The sequence below is a fragment of the Gnatocerus cornutus genome, chromosome 6 (assembly GCF_029298725.1).
Source record: "Gnatocerus cornutus isolate USDA-ARS CGAHR chromosome 6, icGnaCorn1.1, whole genome shotgun sequence".
NCBI classification, from domain to species: Eukaryota; Metazoa; Arthropoda; class Insecta; order Coleoptera; family Tenebrionidae; genus Gnatocerus; species Gnatocerus cornutus.
In genome coordinates, this window is record NC_142238.1 from 11,345,587 (window position 1) to 11,364,118 (window position 18,532).

The 18,532-nt window shown below is 36.1% G+C and overlaps 7 protein-coding genes and 3 non-coding genes across 11 annotated transcripts; 5 read left to right on the forward strand and 5 right to left on the reverse strand.

Annotated features, from left to right (window-relative positions):
- Nucleotides 1-91: 91 nt before the first annotated feature.
- LOC148172900 (U2 spliceosomal RNA) lies at nucleotides 92-282 on the reverse strand. Its single transcript, XR_015770316.1, has one exon. It is a non-coding gene; the product is annotated as a U2 spliceosomal RNA (small nuclear RNA).
- Nucleotides 283-895: 613 nt separating this feature from the next.
- Nucleotides 896-4,501, forward strand: trus (programmed cell death 2 like trus). Its single transcript, XM_088038321.1, has 4 exons — nucleotides 896-1,103; nucleotides 1,588-1,751; nucleotides 1,802-2,076; nucleotides 3,540-4,501. The coding sequence occupies exons 1-4, from the start codon at nucleotides 996-998 to the stop codon at nucleotides 4,259-4,261; spliced, it is 1,269 nt and encodes a 422-aa protein (XP_087894447.1). The 5' UTR covers nucleotides 896-995; the 3' UTR covers nucleotides 4,262-4,501.
- TRNAA-CGC (transfer RNA alanine (anticodon CGC)) lies at nucleotides 1,299-1,370 on the reverse strand. The gene has a single exon. It is a non-coding gene; the product is annotated as a tRNA-Ala (tRNA).
- Nucleotides 2,113-3,345, reverse strand: LOC148172903 (solute carrier family 25 member 32-like). Its single transcript, XM_088038328.1, has one exon. The coding sequence runs from the start codon at nucleotides 3,223-3,225 to the stop codon at nucleotides 2,278-2,280; it is 948 nt and encodes a 315-aa protein (XP_087894454.1). The 5' UTR covers nucleotides 3,226-3,345; the 3' UTR covers nucleotides 2,113-2,277.
- TRNAD-GUC (transfer RNA aspartic acid (anticodon GUC)) lies at nucleotides 3,376-3,447 on the forward strand. Its single transcript has one exon. It is a non-coding gene; the product is annotated as a tRNA-Asp (tRNA).
- Nucleotides 4,484-7,855, reverse strand: Tace (ADAM 17-like protease Tace). 2 transcript variants are annotated; one of them, XM_088038304.1, is made up of 9 exons: nucleotides 7,707-7,855; nucleotides 7,299-7,660; nucleotides 6,923-7,249; nucleotides 6,680-6,874; nucleotides 6,256-6,394; nucleotides 5,792-6,027; nucleotides 5,303-5,744; nucleotides 5,139-5,254; nucleotides 4,484-5,090 (listed from the first exon to the last, which is right to left on the reverse strand). In XM_088038304.1, the coding sequence occupies exons 1-9, from the start codon at nucleotides 7,750-7,752 to the stop codon at nucleotides 4,803-4,805; spliced, it is 2,151 nt and encodes a 716-aa protein (XP_087894430.1). In that variant the 5' UTR covers nucleotides 7,753-7,855; the 3' UTR covers nucleotides 4,484-4,802. The 2 variants fall into 2 exon arrangements, with proteins under 2 accessions (XP_087894430.1, XP_087894429.1); XM_088038303.1 differs by lacking the exon at nucleotides 6,256-6,394 and adding an exon at nucleotides 6,476-6,617.
- A 339-nt stretch (nucleotides 7,856-8,194) lies between these two features.
- LOC148172906 (E3 ubiquitin-protein ligase UHRF1-like) lies at nucleotides 8,195-10,819 on the forward strand. Its single transcript, XM_088039805.1, has 11 exons — nucleotides 8,195-8,359; nucleotides 8,410-8,840; nucleotides 8,888-9,066; nucleotides 9,116-9,471; nucleotides 9,523-9,722; nucleotides 9,770-10,061; nucleotides 10,108-10,356; nucleotides 10,408-10,538; nucleotides 10,576-10,627; nucleotides 10,684-10,727; nucleotides 10,777-10,819. Exons 1-11 carry the CDS (start codon nucleotides 8,195-8,197, stop codon nucleotides 10,817-10,819), a joined length of 2,142 nt encoding a protein of 713 aa, XP_087895931.1.
- On the reverse strand, nucleotides 10,790-13,944 carry LOC148172907 (ADAM 17-like protease). Its single transcript, XM_088038305.1, has 10 exons — nucleotides 13,800-13,944; nucleotides 13,514-13,753; nucleotides 13,320-13,441; nucleotides 12,965-13,267; nucleotides 12,727-12,915; nucleotides 12,297-12,444; nucleotides 11,841-12,076; nucleotides 11,352-11,793; nucleotides 11,188-11,303; nucleotides 10,790-11,138 (listed from the first exon to the last, which is right to left on the reverse strand). The coding sequence occupies exons 1-10, from the start codon at nucleotides 13,843-13,845 to the stop codon at nucleotides 10,830-10,832; spliced, it is 2,151 nt and encodes a 716-aa protein (XP_087894431.1). The 5' UTR covers nucleotides 13,846-13,944; the 3' UTR covers nucleotides 10,790-10,829.
- A 103-nt stretch (nucleotides 13,945-14,047) lies between these two features.
- GCS2beta (glucosidase 2 subunit beta) lies at nucleotides 14,048-16,105 on the forward strand. Its single transcript, XM_088038313.1, has 3 exons — nucleotides 14,048-14,661; nucleotides 14,711-15,019; nucleotides 15,071-16,105. The coding sequence occupies exons 1-3, from the start codon at nucleotides 14,133-14,135 to the stop codon at nucleotides 15,868-15,870; spliced, it is 1,638 nt and encodes a 545-aa protein (XP_087894439.1). The 5' UTR covers nucleotides 14,048-14,132; the 3' UTR covers nucleotides 15,871-16,105.
- Nucleotides 16,106-16,253: 148 nt separating this feature from the next.
- Nucleotides 16,254-18,034, forward strand: prtp (thioredoxin domain-containing protein pretaporter). Its single transcript, XM_088038325.1, has 6 exons — nucleotides 16,254-16,578; nucleotides 16,625-16,871; nucleotides 16,920-17,060; nucleotides 17,112-17,267; nucleotides 17,319-17,648; nucleotides 17,699-18,034. Exons 1-6 carry the CDS (start codon nucleotides 16,427-16,429, stop codon nucleotides 17,822-17,824), a joined length of 1,152 nt encoding a protein of 383 aa, XP_087894451.1. The 5' UTR covers nucleotides 16,254-16,426; the 3' UTR covers nucleotides 17,825-18,034.
- The last annotated feature ends 498 nt before the right edge of the window (nucleotides 18,035-18,532 follow it).

The window sequence follows — 18,532 nt, forward strand, 5'->3', positions numbered from 1 at the left end:
AAAAACATGGCTTAAAATGTCAAACCAACTAACATTCATTTTTTAATTTTTAGATTTAGATTTTTAATAATATAATTTTAGTTTAGATTACATTAGGTGGGCCGTTCCCGACTGTACTGCAATGCCGGGCCAACCCGCGACGGAGGTGGAGCAAGCCCCTAGCCTCCGTCAATTTCCAAAAATCAGTTTAATATACTGGCCCCGCATGCGGGGCGTATCAGATATTAAGCTGATAAGAACAGATACTACACTTTGATCTTAGCCATAAGGCCGAGAAGCGATAACAAAACGATGCAAAACGAAATCTTTTATCCAAAATATGATCGAATACCTGTCGGGAGATATAAAGAGAGCGCCCTCCATAGGACAGTTGTTGTAATACCGTCAAAACTCTAGGATCAATACAAAAAGTCACGCGTTTCAGTTATTTTTTCACGGACTAAAGAATATAAGAATAATTTGAATAAAATATTTATTAAGAATTTTGTTATTTACTAAAAGTGTTTTTAGATTTATTATATATTATTATATTATTATAAGTGCAATTCAAGCACATTTTCCAGAATTTGTATTTCAACATTAATTCATATTATCGTTATTGTTAATACTGTCATATAATAACAAATATTAAAATATTATGTTTTGAAACTGTTGATTTTAACAAAAAAAAAAATAAAAACATTTTTAAATCATTTTTTTTTATATATATTTCGTTAGCACTCCCACATCATTTTTTGTTATTACATATTTTATACATAATTTTAAACCAGTTTTAAATATTCACCATTGGTGCATTCTTTTTTGCATTTTTGGACTTTTTAAAATATAATCGATAAATGAAACAACTTGAGTGGTAAATTGCACGCAAGCGCTCCGAAAACTTGTCTGAAGCTCAACCAATAAACGCTTTTGTCATGGGAGAAAACGTCATATATTGTATATTTGGTTGACTACACTGAAATTGTATTTAGTTTTTTAACAGCTGATGTGAAAACATGGCTCGAAACGAGCCTAAAGTGTTATTGGGTTTCGAAGACGAAGTAATCACTGAAAAATATAAAAACCAAATTAATTTTACCACCAATAAAATTGGAGGAAAACCTGTAAGTACTGCCATTAAATGCCATTACTGTTATTAGTACAATTTTATTACAATTTGCAAGATTGAGTATTGGGAATGCCATGTAAAAAAATTCGATCAATAATAAATAACGTGGTTAAACATGAAGATTACGTTGTTTTTTATTATCTATTCGGGCCATTTGTTTTTGTTTTATTTCTAAAATTAAAAAAAAAGTTGGAGGAGCTGGGATTTGAACCCAGGACTTTCAGCATGCGAAGCAGACACTCTACCACTGAGTTACACCCCCTTGTGTAAAGGTAGCTGCGCTAAGCGAAAAATAACTTAACAGTATTAAAATTATTTTATAACCATTTCATTCGTCCATGCAAACTAAAATACACATATTTCATTTGTTTTGGATTTAAAAATTTACCAAATTAGGTATTTCCACACATTTTAATCATTATTGAAAGAATATAAAAATAAAAAAAATACTCCTACTCGTACTTTCTTATTTTTTTAAGGATCTACCTAGTAGTGTTAAACTCGACTCCCCAATTTGTCCACTGTGTCAGTTACCGAGGCCTCTAGTAGTCCAAGTGTATGCCCCCCTGGAAAACTCGGCTTTTCACCGGACCCTCTACCTTTTTGGTTGTATAAATCCAAACTGTTGGAACCAAAGCGAAAGGTGCTTCCATTTACAGCAACCGACAGTCTAACTCTTTTATAAAATTTCAGTTGGATTTGCATAAGAGCTCAATCTCAGGAAAAAATTATCGAATATGAAGAGACAGCTGCTGTTGCGTCCAAAGCGAGTGTTACCGATTGGTGTGCAGATGCAGACGATTGGGATGATAACAACGCTAATATGAATGAAGAAAATGGAAATCTTATCAATAATATTGAAAGAGTGTCTGACGAGGATGACGAGAGTTGTAGTCTTGAGGATTCTATAAGGGCTGGTCTTGGGAATTTGACTGTTGATGATCGCAACGCCAATAATGGAGCTTTCGGTGAGTGGATTTAGGAGTTTAATTGAAAAAACTAACTTGGTTTCATAATCACGTTTTTTATTTGGTTTAATTACATAAATAAACTGTACAATTAAATGATGAAGCCTGTACATATATTTATTTCGTAAATAATTTCATTACTTAAGTATTACATCACAACATAGGAATCGAATAAATCATATTATTCTTAACTAAAAAATATTATGTAGGTTCTTCTTTCCATTTGGCTAAAAAATGAGAAACATTTTCGTACGTTAAAAAGGTGATCATTGTCGCTGGCGTGACTCTTAATAAATTGGTGCCTAGACCTTTATAGAACCCCCTAAGACCCTCATGCAACCACGTTTTTCTAATACATTCTAAAGACCCTGCATATTGATAGTGTTGATTCTGCAACCTCATCCTTACAACTTGATATGGATATGTTGTTCCCGCCGCTATAAGCTTAGACAGAGCAGCAAAAGACAGATATTGCATTGTCCCGAGCTTTGTAGAAATCGGTACGTCGTAAAAATTATTGTATTTATTCTTCATTTCTTCATATACCATAAATTGGACAGCGCCATGGGAAACACCAAAAATTCCAGGGACTAATCCTTTGTAATACCCTTTAATGCCATCTTTTTGATATATCTTAATCAAAGCGTCTATCATTCCTTTGTACTCTTCTTGACCCGTTTTTCCAAATTGAAGACATAATCGAGTTTTCACAACCCACAAAGGATTTGTAATGAATAAAGTTACCACTCCAGCTTCTGAGGCGGCTAATAGATGTTGCGTAGGTCCTAGAGGTTTGTCTGCGTTACCCCCTTGTACCCATGTCTTCAGAGTGGAATAAAACAAGAAGTACAGCCCCCATGATGCCCCCGCACCCCAAACGTTGGGTGTCACACCCCGATAAAGCCCATACAAACCCTCCTGGCGGAATATTGTGGTGAAAGCGTTCCAAATTCCAGAGTACTTTGGGGTTGGCAGGAGGTGACCATCGTGCACAGCTAACCGCACTTTTATCACATCAAGGGGGTGCAAAATTAACGTTGAAGTAACACCACCACTAATACCTGCAAGTAAATGCTCGTATTTTAGATGATGTAAAATGTTTACGTCATTTTTGAGGCTGCGGGTCGCTGGTTTCGTGATAACACTCATTCTTGCATAATGAATGATGTTAATTTTATCATTTCGTGGTTTTATCGGCTGACGATTATCAAAATTGAGGTTATGTTCAAAGTATTGACAAATATGACACTTGGAGCCCCTGACGTTGAGAACGATTTGTCAAACTCGATTGAACACAAGTCCTCGGTAGTATAGTGGTCAGTATCCCCGCCTGTCACGCGGGAGACCGGGGTTCGATTCCCCGCCGGGGAGGATTTTTTTTCCATTTTTTTTAATTTAAAAAGACTGCGGTCTAACTGTCTAACTGCATTTATATGTTAGTGAATTAAAACTTTTTATTATAGGAGGAGCAGTTGGAAGGTTGCACTCTCCCTCCGCGACCGCAGAAATCGAAGGTGATGAAGGCGAAGTGATCAGCATCGACAGCCCCATTATGCCCCAAAACGATATTATTGCACTTTTACAAGAAGTCACGCCGTTACCGCAAGATCTTTGCCAAAGTATCAATTCCGATCCACGAAAATCGTCTTTGTTGCAGTTTGTCCCGTCTTTCATGAACGTTTGGGAAGAAACTTCAACAGCCCCTAATATCAGTGATCGACATGTTAAAGAGCTGCTACAAGAATATCAACAGAAAAACGAGGACGGTTCTAATTTGCCAAGTCCAGACAGCGGTGGCGCATCTGCACAGATTTCTGATACAACATACGAAAAATATGAAAAAGGAAATCCCGCTCATGGCGATAAGATGTTCCATCATTTTTTGTCAAAAATCCAAATGAATCCAACACAAATCTTGAGGTATAACAGAGATAATAACGCGCCTCTTCTCTTGTATCCCTTGCAAGTGTTTCAGAATACTTGTACTTATTGTAAAGGCGACGTCATTTTCGAATTCCAAGTTTTGCCGACAATTATCCCGAAACTAAAGTTAATTGGGGATGCCAAACAATATTCAAGACTCGAATTTGGGACTGTTTTAGTGTTCACGTGTCGTAAGAGTTGCTGGTCAACTGACACGAACTTAAAATACGAGACTGTTGTAGTGCAATCAGAAGTCTATTGAGTAGTCGTGCAATAATCTTCAGCTTCTAATATTCAAATCATTTCCAATCAATTTTATAGTCAATTAGAGCGATTATTTTATTTTGAATAGGATTGCATAGATAGACGCAAAAAAGTAATTCTTCGTGCCTCGGAGCGTTGAGCACTGCGTCAGTTTTAGTTCTTTTTAGAGACTGCAAGAAACTCGCTTAAATTCAATTTAGACGACAAATCAAACTATTGGTTTCGTTTTCAAATAAAAGTGTATTTACGAAATCTGAAACAAAGATGGTTTTATTTATTACCATATTTATGGCAGTTATTACTTAAACTGACACTAATTAATTAAAGGAAGATGGGTAAGAATATGGCATTTTTATAAACTCTTCTGGTTATTACGACTTATTGACAGATACGTATTTATGAACATTCTTCACATTTTTGTGATATTACTCTAATAAAGATATTTACAGTGTAGAAATGTACTTTCTAATTGAAGGTAAAATGGTAACCACTGTTCCTCTCAGTTATCACAATAAAAAATGAAAATATGCAATTATGACTTATGGGTTTCTTCTAGGTACTCTCAAGTGTATTATTCTTCTATTTTCAGAAGGATGTATTAAAACATTTTTATGTCGCCATTCTCGACGTTCCAACTCTTCGCGTCTCCGTTTTCTATCAACATAATTAATGACACAACTTGTGGGAATCCAAATAAGCGCTGTGACTAGCACAACAGTTCCTACAATGTTATCTCGTAAAAACAGCAACACCTTGTTTATATTAATGTCTTCAATAATATCCCAGAAGCGCTCGACGACATCTTGAACGGTTTTTTCGCAGTGCCCCTAAAAAATAAGCACAAGTGATCGAGTTTTTCGAAATTGAATCGTTACCTTATTACAAAAGCCTTGGATACACGGTGTGCCATCCTGCAAAATATCTGTCGGATCTACCGGAGCGCACGTTTCATTAATACTCGAGCGGCAACATCTTTTACACGCATCCCCAACTACAAAAAAACTTCAAATCTGTTTCTTACGTCTCCCACCAAACTTACTAATGTCGCACATGCAACTTTGCAGTCCTTGCGTTTCGCAGAACGGAATACATTTACCCCCTTTGCACTTGCCGCGTTCTTGACAACTAGTTCCATCATCCATGGGTGGACTTTTTGGACATTCTGCTTGATGTCCTGTACATTTCGATTCTTGTTCGCAAGTTGCATATTGTGCTTCTCTGCATTTTACGTCGCTGCTCATATACTGGCAGTTTTGACAACAAGGTGAGTTTTTATCGCTGCAAACTGCTTTAGGGCGGAGTTTGCAGTCTTTGTCACAACAAGCATCGTTGTCTTCAGTGCCTAAGAGACCAGCATCGCAATCTTCATCGCCTTCGACGCGTAAATTACCGCAGAAGCTTTCTTCGGGTTCTGAGAAACATCGGCCTGATTTGGCTTGAAGGACTTTTCTTATGGAGCGCAAACTGCAGGGTGAAAATCTCTGAAAAATAATGAAGGAAATTCGAGTGATAAAGATAGGTAATTTACTTTGTTGTTAACATCGTAGCCGCTAACACTGTAGGTATACATGAGGTAAGAACCTCCTTGACTAGCACTGGGTGAGCACTCGGGAATGTCTGGATCGTGTTCAGAACCCCAATTGTGACCAAATTCATGAGCCGTTACCAGATCGGCTTCTCTGGTTATCACTCTTTGTCCGTAATGGTTGCGGCTAGAACTCAAGCCAGAGTTCAAATAGAGAGTGTAGCCGTTCTTGAAATATTCTGAAAAGACACTCTTTAAACCCGAAGGAATGCTCCAAAAGCTAGAGAAATCATACTAAGTAAGAAATGCAGCGAGTCAATACTACTAAATGGATCTGAGGGTAAATCTTAATTTTAACGATTTGGTCCGTGATCCGGTTCAGGGTAAAATCGTAAAAACTTTGATTTGTCTTCAACAATCCCATTTAGTAGTGCAAGTGTTCCATGCAAGAAGGAAATTCCAAATACCTGGGGTACAGATGCCCCCAACAGAGTTGCGCCTTGGAGAGCCTACATAAGCTAATCCCAAAATCCCTCCTTCAAATTTCAAGTCGGTAAACAAATGGGCGAGACAGAAGTCTTTGTGAGTATATTCTCTGCTGAAAACCTACACCACATTTTACTGTTAGTTTGAAAGAGAAACTAAAAACCAAAAACCAAAGCAACTAAAAAAAGAAAAAATAATAACCAGCAGTACAGATGCCGCCACGCGATGTTGTTCGGGGTGAAGCAATATACGCCAGGCCTAAAACTACCTTAGGTTTGAATGTTTGGTGCGTTAATAAATGTGCTAAACAAAATCTCTTGTTTTCAGAATTTCGGGAAAAAACCTTCAAAAACAAAAAGTTGAAATAAAGAAAGACGAACATAAAGAGCTGTAAATTGTAGCTACCTCAAGTAGATTTCTCACGTCCCATTTTTCTCGGACCATATTGTAGTGAGCTTCACCAGCTTTTATCCGAGTTGGTTCACTGTGAACGACGATTTTTTTAATAACGAAACCCATGCCTTTAAAGCCATCGGTTTCTTGGCGATCTTGCCAAATCGTGTCGTTGTAGATTTTGTGAACGCGGTCGATCAAACTTATCTAAAAATATTGATATGGTCTTAATCTATAACATCTCTGGACTATTACCAAATAGTTGATTGTGGTTTTCGTATTGCTAGCCCCCATTTCTTGAAAAAATCGGTAATCAGCGACCAATAAAAGTGGACACCTTGTTTTAGTTGGCGTGTACTCATACTGATCCACTTGTCTTTTACTTCTGTGATGTTCAGAAGTCCATTGATTCTCTTCATCTTCTTCATCACTTGCAAGATCACCTTCTTTGACGTAGCCACATATTTTTGGACCTACTTGTCCAGGAGGCAAGTTTGCATGGTCCCAACTGAGTTTAACATCTGATTGTTTATATGTGATCATAGTTCTGTTGTCCACATTAGGAATATGACGCCACGATGGCTGTTAAAACATTTAAACATAAAAGCTTACTCTCGTGACATTACTTTACCTCAATGTGATAAATTTCATCAGGTAAATGTATGCTACCAGTCATCACTTTATCTTCCATATGAAGACTCACATGGGATACAGATTCACCAAAAACTCTCCCATTATAGAAGTCTTCATGATCTATATGCACACTGGTCTCCTTTCCATCTCCATCAACAGCATATGCTTTGAATTTAGAATGTAAAACACTTCTCTTTGGGGTCAAAATCAAACGAAAATCTCTACCATGAGTATTAAACGTTACTTCTTTAATTTTATTAAAAGGATGAGTACTTTCAGGTGTCCCCCTTTTAACTATTGTGTGAGTAATTTGATCTGCATGAATGGTTTCAAAGTGTATTAAGTTCTTGTAAATTGAACCTGCACAGATGAAATTAGTACAACCAAAATTTTAATGAAATCTAACCTTTAACTAGCAGAATGAAACAGGAGAAAATTAAGTACGTTCTCATCTTGGTCTGGCACAAACATTAATTATATTAATATAAAGATTAAATAATCTTAAATACACAAATGTTAGACTCACGTAACCTTAAAAAGTTTTGTCAACACAATTCTGACATTTGAAGGTTGCGGATTTGAAAATTCCCGGCAAAATGTTTGCTACAAAAATAACTGTTTTTAATTGAATATACTCTGTAATCAAGAAAAATTAGATCGTCATTCTTATGCTTTTTAATTAGTAGGATTGTAGGACTGTAGAATGTAGAAATATCTGAAAAAATCGGAGTCTGGCAACACAGCTATTACAGCATGTTTTCATTTACAAGCACGTGCGGAATGTACCAGTGTTTCATGCTTCAAGATAGCGAAACAACCGTTGAAATTTCTTCTAAAAGGTGAGGCATTTTTTGTTTTGTTCAGTTAACTTAAAACTTTTTTCCATTAGCGGAAATGCAGACTGTACGAATCAGAAAACTAATTTTTTCTTTAAACGTTCACACTGATGTTTCATTAAATCTTCATAAATCTACGACGATCGCTGAAGTACAGAAAATGATTAACAATAAACTCGGTATAAATATCTCTCAACAAAAGTTATACTTTGGAGGAAAAGAAGTACCACCCTTTTAATTCTTCTAGTTCAGAATTATTCGGTAATGTTTTAGCTAACGCCAGTTCATTCGATCTCGGATTACAAAATAAGCAACGATGATGTAATTCTGTTAATGATAAATAATATTGATAATAAAACCCATTCGGAAAAAAATGAAGCGGTCTTAAGTACCGAAAAAACAAGAGCCGAAAGTTTGTACTATAAAATTGGAGATCCGATTGATGTAATATACGATCACTTGGGTGCATGGTTCGAAGCCAAAATCACTGATATTTTTGTTAATAAAATGATGGAAGATATAAAAGAGCAAGATTTAATTTTTCAAGTCGTCATGGACCGGGAGGAAGAAACAGCACCCATTTGTGTTAAATTCACAGATATCCGTCCGCGTGCTAGTCAAAAGTATGATATTTCGGAATTAAAACCAGGAATGATCATTTTCGTCAATTACAATATCTCCAAGCCAAGAGAAATTGGATATTGGTACTTATCCTACTAGTATCCGTTATTTTTTAACACAAATATTTTAGGTACGACTTTAAAATTGTAGATATTAAGAGAAATAAAGTGCGTGGTACTCTTCTAATGGGCCCAAACCACGATGAAATCGAAGACTGCTCCATTAAATTCGTTAACGAGTTGATGAAAATCGAAGAACCAAAGCTGTTATCAGAAAGAAGTCGTGAAGACGGAAATAATATCCCCTTAAGTAATCAATAATTGTGTTTTTTGTAATACTTGGGCTAATTCATTTTCAGGAAAGTTGCCCCTGTACTGCAAAAAATGTAAGGACGTGCAGTCAGAGGACTGTAGAGAATGTGGCTGCAATTTGTGTGGAAAAAAGAATTTTGTTGATCAAATGATAATATGCGACGAGTGTGATAATACATACCATTTGTTTTGCCTAAGCCCACCTTTGGCAAAAGTTCCTCAAGAACCGGAGTGGTACTGTCCTGACTGCAAAGTGGACTTCAACGAAATAGTTCAAGCAGGAGAAAATTTAAGACAGACGGATACTGAATCATTGGAGATATTTACACCTATTGCATCACCAAAATTGTTTGGAGCTGTTGCGGGGATTGAAGTTGGTACCTGGTGGACTGAAAAATCTCAAGTAAGGAACAATTTTATCATTCAAATTCTATTTACATAGAAAAGCGCACAGATTACAGCGGAAATACACAACAGTTTAACAATTAACTTCGATGCCAGCAATGATGGCGTTTATAGTCTAATCTTAGAAACACGCCAGGAAGTATACCAGGATTCAGGTTACGATTTTTATTACACTGTGTACAACAGGTACAAGGCTCCAGGGCCTGACGACATCAAAACGCCGGTTCAACATTTTCCCAAGCTATGCAGGTGATCCTCAGCATCCGTAACTCTTTGTCTTTTACTGCTTGTTCTAGACAATTGGCTTCAAATTGCAACAACCACAAAACACGAGACTTCCGTTTTGGTTTTGGAAAAGCTAATGGATGGAGAACTGGCAAACCTATCAGAATTATAAGAAGTGGAAAATTATCAATCATTTCAAAGTTTGCCCCCAATACGGGATATCGCTATGATGGTACATACAAAGTCGTAGAATATTTTCCAGAAGTCTACAACTCGAAGTGGATTATTTGGCGTTTTCTATTGAGAAGAGATGACCCTGTTGAGGCACCATGGACTATTATCAGACAGACCTACAAAACAAAAGTAACCACCAGATTTCATTTAAAAACAATTTATAACATTTCTACAGATTATCTGCACTGAAGTCCATATAGAAAGTAAGAGATCAAAAACGAGCGAATTTCACCTCGATGAAAACGTGACAAAATTCATCGATAAAGATGTCGTCAATAAAAATCTGTGGGAAGAATGTAGAAAGTTTACTCAAAACGGAAAAGACGAATTTCTGAAAAAAGTTGAAGAGATGTTTACCTGTGTTTGTTGTCAAGATATTGCCGTCATGCCCGTTACAACAAGTTGCAAACACATCTTTTGTTATGTAAGTTTAAAGTCTCAGTTTTACACTAAGCCATGTATGTGTTTTATTTAGGTGTGTTTGAAGAGGTGTTTTCATTCTGACATTTCTTCATGTCCGAATTGTCGATTGGAACTTGATAAAAAAATCATAAGTAAAGTTAATCATAATCTCAATGCAGCTTTAAACAGTTTATTTGCAAGGCAGTAAACTAAAATATTAACAGCAACTACCGTTTTTTAGACATTGTACCAGATTTTTATTTTTATTATTTTATTTCTTATTTAAAGGAAATGTTCGTTTATTTATGTTAAGTTTTTTGTTTTACGAGAATGTTGACTTTATTTGTAGTTATTTTGTGCAATTAATAATCTTTTTACAATTTTATTAAATACGTAAAAATGGTGGATGCGCCGGGTTATTTGGAATTCTTTTGTAGTTCAGAAACAACACGACGTGTACTAAGTGTAACTATATTTTCAATTAAACAACAACACTCATATTTCTTCAAAATACTCAGCATCATGCATTAATCTTCTATTTACAGGATGAATCCATTTGTTTTTAGTTGTTTCAAAGTCCCATTCGTCATATCCTTTGAATTCTTCGCATGCTTTGACTTCTTCGCGTTTCCTGTCCACGTAAGTAATTAGGCAGCTGATGGGTATCCAAACAATAGCAGTACCCAAAACAATGGTTCCAACGAGATTGTCTTTTAAAAACAGCAACAGCTTGTTTATGTTAATGTCTTCAATAATATTCCAAAATCTTTCAACTACATCCTGGACTGTCTTTTCGCAAATACCCTGAATATGAATAATTTTAAGAACAGACCATGATTTGTTAAGCAAGTACCTTATTGCAAAAGCCTTGTATGCACGGTGTCCCATCTGGAACCAAATGCGCATCATCTCTGGGTGCACAAGTTTCGTTAATACTAGCGCGACAACACCGTTTGCATGAGTCAGCAACTAAAAACTAAAGTCAAAGACAATTTGGGCAATACCAAAGAAACTCACTAATATCGCACATGCAACTTTGCAGTCCTTGTGTTTCACAGAACGGAATACATTCACCACTTCTGCACTTCCCTTCTTCTTGACAAGGGGTGTCGTCGACCATTGGCGGACTTGAAGGGCATTCTGCAGAATCACCTCTACATTTAGCTTCCTCTCTGCAAGTAGATATCTGCGCTTCTCTACATATCACAACATTCGATGAAAATCGACAGTTTTCACAACAAGGCGAATTTTTGTCACTACAATCTGCACTATCTCGAAGTTTGCAATTTTTATCGCAACAAGGATCATTGTTTTCGACACCCACAAGACCAGCATCGCATTCTTCGTCACCTTCCACGCGTAAGTTACCGCAGAAACTCTCCTCGGGCTCTGAGAAACAACGGTCTGACTTGTTTTGCAAGACTTTTTTTATGGATCGTCGACTGCAGGGGGAGAAGTTCTAGAAAAGTTTCAGTTATTCTTCATGTTAGTCAAACTCGAACTTACTTTGTTGTTTATGTCATAGCCACTGACACTGTAGGTGTACATGAGGTAAGAACCGCCATGGCTGGCACTTGGGGCGCACTCGGGGATATCAGCATCGTGTTCCGAGCCCCAATTATGTCCGAGTTCATGTGCTGTTACAAGATCGGCTTCTCTAGTGATTACTCTTTGTCCATAATAATTGCGACTTGAGCTTAAGCCGGAATTTAAGTAGAGAGTATGAGTGCCTTTTAAATGATCTATAACACATTTTAGTGAATAAGCAATTTGAGTGTGACTAACAATAAAACGTTACTAGTTTTGTTAGAAAAATCAGAACCTCCACCAAAGCAATACAGTGTAGAAGAAGCGCAATAATTCATAGAAAATATTTTTAGGAAACACGGTGGTTAACAAGAATTTTATCTCCAAGCAAACAGTTAGGGAAACAAGAACTAATTTACAAGAAATTATAATAACCGGCAGTGCAGATGCCTCCATGCGATCCGATTCGAGGTGAGGCAATGTATGCCAAGCCTAAAACTACAGAGTCCTTAGCTTTGAACGTTTGGTGCGTAAATAAGTGTGCTAAACAGACTTCCTTGTTTTCCGAATTGCGGGAAAAAACCTTCAAAAACAATGCTGCATTTAATAAAAAATAAAAAGTGTGTCGCGTTTGTTGTTGGTTAATTAGACAAAACTATCCAGTGAATCTAACTTGGAAAGTACAAGACAGGTTTTAAAATTGAAGACTTAATGAATGCTCCTACACCAAAATACTTCTTTAGAAGTTTAAGGTGTAAATACTTATGTTAATTGTGAGAAATAAAAAGCATTCTACAATAGATACTGGATAATTTGTAGAAATACAAATTTATTTGTATTGGTGTGAAGATTCAGACATATTTACCTCTAGTAAATTTCTAACATCCCATTCCTTCATATCCATATTATAATGATTTTTGCCACTTCTTAATCTCGTTGGTTCATTATGAACTATAATTTTTTTAATCACAAACCCCATTCCCTTAAAACCACCATTCTGATCTTCCCAAATAGTGTCATTGTATATTTTATGAACACGATCAATTAGACTGATCTACAAAACAAATAATGATTTAGCACCCTGTGGAAATACCACCAAATACCAAATAATTGACAGTAGTTTTGGTATTGTTGCCGCCCATCTCTTGGTAAAATCTGAAATCCGCCACCAACAAAAGCGAACATTTTGTTTTAATTGGAGTGAATTCATCTTCATCCAATTGTCGTTTGACCCTAGAATGTTGGGGCTCTTCTTCTAATTCCTCATTTTCTTTGATATAGCCACATACTTTTGGCCCTAAATGTCCCATGGGCAAACTGTCATGATCCCAACTAAATTTAATATCTGACTGTTTATATGTGATCATTGTTCTATTGTTCACGTCAGGACTATGACGCCAGGAGGGCTAATAACATATTTATTTGGAAATTTTAAAGCTAAGGTTTAAAGAAGGGTACCTCAATGTGATATATTTCATTTGGTAACTGAATGCTGCCTGTTATCAGATTGTCTTCCATGTGCAGGTTTACATGTGAGTCAATTTCACCAAAAACGCGACCATTGTAAAAATCTTCATGTTCTAAAATGAAGAATTGTTATTTTGGAGAATATAAATTTAGTTTAAATAATCAGTTTATTTGAGTGGACAAACCTATATGTACAGCAGTTTCTTTCCCATCTCCATCAACCTCATAAGCTTTAAAATTTGAGTGTAAAACTGTTCTTTTGGGGCTTAAAATCAGCCGAAAATCTCGACCATGAGTGTTAAAACTGACTTCCTTAATTTTATTAAATGGATGAGTACTTTCTGGAACACCTCTTTTTACAATTTTATGGGAAATATCATCAGCATGAATTGTTTCGTAATGTTGCAAATTTTTTAAAATCGAACCTAAACAAAATGAATCATTCAATTTTTAACGCAAATTCTTTGTTACCTTTCGCCAATAAAAATAAACAAGAAAACACCAAATAATGTATCATTTTATAAAAACTACTCTAACAGTTTTAAAACATAATTACGTGTTTGATAAAGCATTACGCAAATATTTATCATTCCAAATTTTTGAAAGCACTGCCAAAAACAGCTGTCTAATGTCAACTATTTGACAGTTCCTTGTCGGAACATGAAATTCCCCTAGATAAAAGTACATGGCCGGAGTTAATTTCACTACGAAATCTAACGGAGTAAACGTTATAATTAGTGTACTTCTCAGTGACAGCAATGACAACTTAAAACTGACGTGTCTTTTACTATTGCGCATGTGCTGATGGCAGCAAATGTCAGCGTTTTGTACCGGTACAGAAAGAACGTGATGGAGCTACTAGTGAAACATTTTGAAATTTCTGTTATATTCCTTACGTTTACGAGCCTATTAAGTGTGATATGTAACTCAGAAGTCCCAAGGCCCCGAGGTGTCTCATTATCCAGGGCTTCTTTATACAGTCCAGATCGGAATTTTTTATGTTTTGATAACAGCAAAACCATACCTTTTTCTCAGGTAAATGATGATTACTGTGACTGTCTTGATGGTAGTGACGAACCAGGAACGTCCGCTTGTCCCAATGGGATTTTTTATTGTACCAACGCTGGACATAAACCATTAAATTTAGCGTCAAGTCGCGTGAATGATGGCGTGTGTGATTGCTGTGATGGCAGTGACGAGTATAGTGGAAATACTGTAACTACGTGCCCCAATATCTGTACGCAATTGGGGCGATACGCAAGAGAAGAAGCTCAAAAGTTGGCAGAGTTGGTAAAAGCGGGTAAACACTTAAAAGCTGAACTCAGTCAAAGAGGTACAGAGAAGATAATTAACTTGGATTTTAATCCTTGAGAATGTTTTAGGTGCCCAGTTGAAAGAGGAGAAGAAAGAGAAGTTGCTGCAGCTGGAGAAACACAAAGAGGAAGCTGAAAAGGTGAAAGCTGAGAAAAAACAACTCAAGGATCAAATTGAAGCTTTGGAGAACAAGGCTCTTGAGCTGTATCGTAAATTAGAGGAAGAAGAAAAAAAGAGGAAAGCTGAAGCAGAAGCCGCAAAATCTAGGGAAGAAGCCACGCAAACCTTTGCTCAATTTGATTCAAATCAAGATGGACTTGTGGACATTTCTGAGCTGCAAACTAGACAAACTTTTGATAAAGATAGGAATGGAGAAGGTATTTTTTTATCAAATTGTGAATTTTCCTTTAATTCTAATTTTATTACAGTGTCAATAGAAGAAGCCAAATATTTCTTGAACAATGAAGAATCTGTGGACTTGGAAAAATTCATCACAGATTCTTGGCCTAATATCAAACCTTACCTAATGATGGATGCTGGTCTTTTTAAACCACCAGTAACCCAAGAAGAAGCTCCTTCTGAAGCTGATGACATGCACCCTGGAGAAGAAGAAGAGGAAGATCAAGATGAAGGTCCCGCTGATGATGAAGAAGAACAAGAAGAAACAGAAGATGTTCCATACCAACCTGAACAACATCAAGATGAGCCTTCAAATTTGCCTTATGATGATGAAACACAAAAATTAGTAGACCAAGCTACTTCTGCAAGAAGTGAATTTTCTGATGCGGAAAGAGCAGTAAGGGACATAGAATCTGAAATTAAAAGCATCCAAGAGTACTTAGAGAAAGATTTTGGTCCAGAAGAAGAATTTGGAACTTTAGAAGGAGAATGTTTTGAGTACTCTGACCATGAATACATTTACAAGCTGTGTCCATTTGATAAAACAACGCAGCAGCCCAAATCAGGGGCATCTGAAACCAGATTAGGTGCTTGGGGCTCTTGGAGTGGGCCTGAAGACAACAAGTATGAGTCCATGTTGTATGATAGAGGCCAGTCTTGCTGGAATGGCCCTCAGAGATCTTCCAGAGTGAAAGTTGTGTGTGGTATTGAAAATAAAGTGACTTCTGTATCTGAACCTAATAGATGTGAATACTTGTTTGAATTTGTTACTCCTGCAGCTTGTAGAGAAATTTCTAGTGATGCAGAAGATGTACATGATGAATTGTAAAGTGTCTTTTGATACTTGTAAATTTGTATCTTTTTATATCGTCAATAGTGTTCTGTACATTTTTTCTAGAAGCCAATCGCAGTAATTTTTCTTTAAATTGTAAAAATAATCGTTTAGAAGGAGGTTTTACTTTTTTGTTCATGTTTTTTGATGGTGATAAACGTAATAAGACCAAGAACTGTTATCAGTTGTGAATTGATTACTATTTAAATAAACAAAAGACTTTAGATAACAATGTATATTTAAGTTATTGCATGTTTTAATCAAAGGGACGATGCCGCCGTCGGAATGCTGACCGCATGAAGGTCGTAAACGTGTCAGTTAAGAAACGACGTGACGTTGCAGTTTCTTTGCCTACCGAACAAATGTTTAAAACAGTGACTTGTAATGTTGTTTAGTTGGCGAGCCTGAAATTTTGGAGGTGGATTTTGATCCGGCACTCAAATTTCTGCTTGTCAGCTTGTCATTCTCTTTCCAATCAACGTTGTTTATATTCGGCTGTGATAAAGCTCTTTTCATGAATTTCCATTAGTGAAACCAAGACTCCAATTTCACAATGTCTTCAAAAGTGTCAATTATAATTTATTTTACGCTTTTTGTAACCGTTTTCTGCCACGAGGATGACGTGCACACAATTAAATATTCCACCGAAAATTTTGCTCAAGAACTACCAAAAAAGAACCACTTTGTCATGTTCTACGCCCCCTGGTAAGCCGGCCTAACCTTATTTCAATATCTTAGTGCCTTTCTTTAGGTGTGGTCATTGTCAGAGACTTGGGCCTACTTGGGAGCAACTTGCAGAAATGTTAAATGAAGACGACAGTAACATTAAGATTGCTAAAGTTGATTGTACTATAGATAGCTCATTGTGTTCAGAACATGATGTGACAGGTTATCCAACTCTCAAGTTCTTTAAAGTTGGTTCTTCAGAAGGTGTAAAGTTCAGAGGTACTAGAGATTTGCCCACATTGACTACTTTTATCAATGAACAATTGAGAGAGGTAATTTATCATAAAAGTTTTATTATTGGTATGACTGACAAGTCTTAGGGTGAGGAAGACCATGTTGAAATTAAACCTCCACAACCAATGAGTGGACTTGTTGAACTAAATGAGGACAACTTTGAAAACTTTGTGGCTTCAGGAAAGCATTTTATTAAGTTTTACGCTCCATGGTGTGGACACTGTCAGGTACTATCCTAAAAGACAACATTTAAACATCTTCCCACATTTATTTTGTAGAAATTGGCACCAGTTTGGGAAGAATTAGCTAAATCTCTAGAATTTGATTCCAGTATTTCTATTGCAAAAGTTGATTGTACTCAATATAGAACTATTTGCAATCAGTTTGAAGTTAAAGGATACCCAACACTGCTGTGGATTGAAGATGGGAAGAAAGTATGCTCTCAATGTTTTATTAACTCTTAATTAATACAGTATAAATGTTAGGTTGATAAATACCAAGGCGACAGGTCTCATGAAGATCTAAAGTTATATGTGAACAAAATGGTGGGATCTACAGAAGTCAACAAAGAAAGTGGTAAACCTTCTTCTCAAGAAGGCGAAACTGTGGGTGTTCTTAATGGAGATAATTTCAAACATGGTGTTGAGAGTGGTGTTACCTTTGTCAAATTTTTTGCTCCATGGTGTGGGCACTGTAAACGTTTAGCCCCCACATGGGATGACTTAGGGAAAAAGTTTATTGGTGATGCTGGTGTTAATATTGTCAAAGTTGACTGTACTCTTGATATAAATAAAGATCTTTGTAACGAGCAGGAGGTGAGTCAACACAATTCAAAATTATTGCAAAGTGAAAATTTCTGTTTTAGGTTGAAGGTTTTCCAACAATTTTTCTGTACAAAAACGGCGATAAAATATCCGAATATAGCGGAAGCAGGACGTTAGAAGATTTGTACGATTTTGTTAAACAGCATGTTGGACATGATGAACTTTAATTTTTTGTAATTTTTGGAGTGTGTTTGCAGTTTTCTCTTAGTGTTTGTTATGTGTTTGCAGTGGAGTTCCAGCGTGAAATTTTATTCTTTTTTATACAAGTTTTTACCGTCACTACAATAGTTTGTGGTAGCACACTGTACTTCAACAATTCCGTTTGATTTGTAAACTGATATTTTGTGTTTATAATAAAAGTTTCCTCCAGAGTTAAACCCTGTTTTTATGCAATATTGCTGCGATAGAATAATTTGCAATAAACAAACACAAATCGAGATTGAGAGGGCAAGAAATTTGTTTTGTGATCTAAAACTCGATTATATGATTGCGTAAGTAAAGGTAGAAAAACAAGCTTCCGAGGTGACATTCGATGACTTTCACTTTCAAGGTTGTTTTTATTATAAATAAGTTGGTTTCCTTGAAATTTCTTTCTTTCAATTTTGGAATTTTCAAATTCGATTAGAAATGCTTCTTTAACAGAACCACCAGAATCTATATACAGTAGAACCTCGATTATGTGTACTAATTGTTGCAGAGGTCATCTGGATATAAGAATATATGAAAATTGCTAGTTTTGGAGTTTCTTTGGTTGTTTTGTTTCTATTTTTTTATTAAATCGATTTTACGATGATATTGAGCAACACAATCCACGTCCATTTAGTTATTAAATTTCCCGAACCAGACCACATACAATAAAAATATATTTTTACATA

Coding starts and splice junctions, on each gene's coding strand:
- LOC148172906 (XM_088039805.1), top strand. CDS start 8,195: ATGCAGACTGTACGAATCAGAAAACTAATTTTTTCTTTAAACGTTCAC. Junction 9,472..9,522: donor GGTGGACTGAAAAATCTCAA/GTAAGGAACAAT, acceptor AAAAGCGCACAG/ATTACAGCGGAAATACACAA. Junction 10,539..10,575: donor AACAGTTTATTTGCAAGGCA/GTAAACTAAAAT, acceptor ACCGTTTTTTAG/ACATTGTACCAGATTTTTAT.
- Tace (XM_088038303.1), bottom strand. CDS start 7,752: ATGAGAACGTACTTAATTTTCTCCTGTTTCATTCTGCTAGTTAAAG. Junction 5,745..5,791: donor GCTACGATGTTAACAACAAA/GTAAATTACCTA, acceptor ATTATTTTTCAG/AGATTTTCACCCTGCAGTTT. Junction 5,255..5,302: donor AAGTTGCATGTGCGACATTA/GTAAGTTTGGTG, acceptor GTTTTTTTGTAG/TTGGGGATGCGTGTAAAAGA.
- trus (XM_088038321.1), top strand. CDS start 996: ATGGCTCGAAACGAGCCTAAAGTGTTATTGGGTTTCGAAGACGAAGTA. Junction 1,752..1,801: donor TGTTGGAACCAAAGCGAAAG/GTGCTTCCATTT, acceptor ATAAAATTTCAG/TTGGATTTGCATAAGAGCTC. Junction 2,077..3,539: donor CGCCAATAATGGAGCTTTCG/GTGAGTGGATTT, acceptor TTTTTATTATAG/GAGGAGCAGTTGGAAGGTTG.
- LOC148172903 (XM_088038328.1), bottom strand. CDS start 3,225: ATGAGTGTTATCACGAAACCAGCGACCCGCAGCCTCAAAAATGACGTA.
- LOC148172907 (XM_088038305.1), bottom strand. CDS start 13,845: ATGATACATTATTTGGTGTTTTCTTGTTTATTTTTATTGGCGAAAG. Junction 13,442..13,513: donor AGAAACTGCTGTACATATAG/GTTTGTCCACTC, acceptor TCTTCATTTTAG/AACATGAAGATTTTTACAAT. Junction 12,445..12,726: donor ATGTTAGAAATTTACTAGAG/GTAAATATGTCT, acceptor TTGTTTTTGAAG/GTTTTTTCCCGCAATTCGGA.
- GCS2beta (XM_088038313.1), top strand. CDS start 14,133: ATGGCAGCAAATGTCAGCGTTTTGTACCGGTACAGAAAGAACGTGATG. Junction 14,662..14,710: donor AGCTGAACTCAGTCAAAGAG/GTACAGAGAAGA, acceptor AGAATGTTTTAG/GTGCCCAGTTGAAAGAGGAG. Junction 15,020..15,070: donor TAAAGATAGGAATGGAGAAG/GTATTTTTTTAT, acceptor ATTTTATTACAG/TGTCAATAGAAGAAGCCAAA.
- prtp (XM_088038325.1), top strand. CDS start 16,427: ATGTCTTCAAAAGTGTCAATTATAATTTATTTTACGCTTTTTGTAACC. Junction 16,579..16,624: donor GTCATGTTCTACGCCCCCTG/GTAAGCCGGCCT, acceptor GCCTTTCTTTAG/GTGTGGTCATTGTCAGAGAC. Junction 16,872..16,919: donor TCAATGAACAATTGAGAGAG/GTAATTTATCAT, acceptor GACAAGTCTTAG/GGTGAGGAAGACCATGTTGA.